Source organism: Rhincodon typus, chromosome 5 (genome assembly GCF_021869965.1).
Source record: "Rhincodon typus isolate 14 chromosome 5, sRhiTyp1.1, whole genome shotgun sequence".
In the NCBI taxonomy this organism is placed as follows: Eukaryota; Metazoa; Chordata; class Chondrichthyes; order Orectolobiformes; family Rhincodontidae; genus Rhincodon; species Rhincodon typus.
Window position 1 is genome coordinate 63,952,987 of NC_063336.1, and position 3,257 is coordinate 63,956,243.

Genomic DNA, 3,257 nt, shown 5'->3' on the forward strand with positions numbered 1-3,257 from the left:
GGACTGTGTGGTAGATTCTGAAGCAGAAAATCTGGCACAAAACTGTATTGGTAACAGCCTTGATACATTCGTGAGTTAAGAAAATCCCACTAGATCCTTGAAAGCAGTCAGTCACACAAAAAATTAAGAGCTGCTCATACCTCGACAGTCACCTTGATAGGACGTCACCCTCTCCTTCTGCTCCAGCAGCGACACAGTTCCATGTTAGTGTCTTGGGACATCCTCAGTCTTTGACAGCACTCACACATCTGAGAAGAATGGCACTGAAGATGATTCACTCTGACCCTCCTGGATCTCCTCTGCCTCCTGAGGGGAACTTCAGCTGCAAATTCTACCCGTCGACAGCTGCTGGAGGTTGGCGCTGGTCCTGAGCTTGCTGTACATTGGCCAGAGTGATGAAAACTGCTGCAATGACTGGATCGACAGGGGCAGTTAGGATGTGGACAAAGCCACCCACAAAATGGATGGATGGGACAAAGCGGTCACTGTCAATGGACTACGCCCCGAGATGTCGGGAATGTTGGCCAACAACAGAGATGCAGAGAATATCTGGGAGAATAGCAACCTGCATATTAAGCAGGTGAGATTAGATAATAATTGCATGTTCATACTTGCAAATAGACCCTTTGCTACTTACTACCAAGATTCTCATCTAGGCTTTGTAAACTTAAGTTTCGATTTTTATTACAGTCATAGACATAGAGCTGTACAGCATGGAAACAGACCCTTTGGTCCAGCTTGTCTATGCTGACCAGGTCTCCTAAATTAATCTAGTCCCATTTGCTAGCATTTGGCTAATATCCCTCGAAACCCTTCCTATTCATATATCCATCCAGATGCCTTTTAAATGTTGTAATTGTACCAGCATCCACCACTTCCTCTGGCAGTTCATTTCATACACACACCACCTTCTGCATGAAAAAGTTGCCTCTTAGGTCTCTTTTAAAGGTGAAAGAAACCTATGCCCTCTCGTTTTGGACTTGCCTAATCTGGGAAAAACAGTCCTCAATTATTCACCCTATCCACGCTCATGATTTTATAAACATCTTCACGTAGAGACTCACTTTTTCATTGTTCCCATATTCTCCCAAATTTCTCACCATTGCCCATATCAAATCACCTTATGATTTTTATATGGTATGTATGTTATGATCTATCTGTACTTTTCACTGTACTTAGGTAAATGTGACAATAATAAATGAAATCAAAGATCAAAGTGAAAAGCAGTGATCCAAATCATACACCAACTGAGCCCCAGTCCTCCATAGCTGAGGAAAGCTTATTGCAGCGCGTATTTCTTTTGGATTTTATGAAAACAATATATTGCAGGCTATTAAAAAATCCCCTGGGAAATTCAAAACTGAAGCGTTTTTGATCTTGAAATTTTACACTTATTAAACGCGAACAAGCCAGTGCACGTGCCCATTAAACGGTACAAGTTTTCCCACGTTCTGTTTAAATTCCTTCTGTAAACAAAAAGAAAATGGCGATTGCATTCCCAACTAAAAGTCCACCAGACTGTCGCAAACAATAACAAGAGGTTTGCACCAGTTGCAGCAGGACACAGTGGCCCGGGTTGTGTGGTGAAGTTGTATTATTCACTTTCTACAAGACCTGCTTCCAGGGAGCTCTCCAGGCTGTTCGGTCCCCTGACCAACCAACTTCGGAGGGATTGGTTCGTTCACAGCAAAGGGGGATGTACTGACGGCACCTTTCACACAATCACTCTGGCCTTTCTCGTCTCTCCTGTTTTTTTGTTAAATGCGGGTGCCCGTTGCAGCGTTCTAGTTTTGACACAGAGCTGTAAAAGTTGAGGGAGATGGATCCGGAGAAAGGCAGGCAAGGGTACGAAGCTCATTACTCCAACGAGGAGCAACAGGCGTCCATGCTGCGGCCAGTATCGGAGCCCGCAGGGAAGAGAGAGAACCAGCAATGCAGCTTCAAGTGCCGAGTGATCATTGTGGTGAGTGCAGGGAGTGATCTGGGGAATGCAACAAGGATCACCCAGGACAGAGAAAGGGAGAGCTACACATTGGGGCTCACTGCTGCGAACAGGGAGAGAGGGAGGCATTCCTGACTTCACAGCAAAATCTCCCCAACGTCCAACTTCTCTGTTAGACTTTCTTATCGCTCAGTACAATGTGTTAAATAGCTACAAATATACTTCCTAACAAACGGTCGTAATCAATGCAGTTAATTCAAATTAAGATTTACTTTGCAATATTGGAAGTATAATAGTTTTCTCTGCTTTATAAACTGGGCACAAACGGTGACTAACCCTGTATTTTATGAGAGACAGTGAATAAAGCGCGTACCCTCTTAAACCCCTATCGTACGTTAACCCTCAGGCACGTGAATCTACAAATCACAAAACTCATTCATGTTCCCCCGATCCCAAGACAAGTCTCCTCCAGTTATACCTGTTCTGTGGGTCTCCCAAAATTTGGAGCAGGAGGTCAAGTTATGTTTCATAGGTCATAGAATCCCTTCAGTGCGGAAGCAAGCCATTCGCTCCATCGAGTCCACACCGATCTTCCAAAGAGCATCCACCCATCCCTGTAAACCTGCATTACCCATGGCTAACCCACTTAGCCTGCACATCCTGGACACTATGAGCAATTTAGCATGGCCAATCTATCTAACCTGCACATCTTTGGAATGTGAGGGGAAACCGGAGTACTCAGAGCAAATTGATGCAGACATGGTGAGAATATGCAAACTCTTGGATCCCTGGTGCTGTGAGGCAGCAGTTCTAACCACTGAGATGGCCATGCTGCCCCTGGTTTCTGGTCTGTTAAATTTGTATAAATTGAGCTTTCCCTAAAACCTGCTCTGTAGCTATTGTTGATGTTAATACATTGTTATGTGGTCTGATTTCCATTAATAAATCCATAGATCCTGTATACATTTAAACAGCATTCTCAACTGAGCCCATCACTTTCCAAAGAGTTGATTAGGTCTCTCTGTGCCAGCGGCCCCTTTAAAAGGGTAACATTGAGTTTAGAATTTGTCAATCTTAATTTTTTTTGCACCTTTTTAATTTCCTCTGTCAGTGTAAGTCGAACAGTTAACTTGCTACAGGTCTCTTCTGGTTTAAAACAAACAAACCAGTGTCAATGTAATAGGGGATAACAAGGTGTAGAGCTGGATGAACACAGCAGGCCAAGCAGCATCAGAGGAGCAGGAAAGTTGGCGTTTCGGGCCAAGACCCTTCCTCAGAAATTGGGAGTGGACGAGCTCCAACAAGCACCTACCTG

General features: G+C 44.2%; 1 protein-coding gene across 1 annotated transcript in view; it reads left to right on the forward strand.

Moving 5' to 3' along the window:
• Nucleotides 1-1,507: 1,507 nt before the first annotated feature.
• Nucleotides 1,508-3,257, forward strand: part of LOC109919650 (venom phosphodiesterase 2-like) — a 121,000-nt gene continuing 119,250 nt past the window's right edge. The window contains exon 1 of the mRNA XM_048597008.1: nucleotides 1,508-1,963. Coding sequence (XP_048452965.1) covers nucleotides 1,820-1,963 — 144 coding nt within the window. The 5' untranslated portion in view covers nucleotides 1,508-1,819. The remainder of the gene's footprint in view (nucleotides 1,964-3,257) is intronic.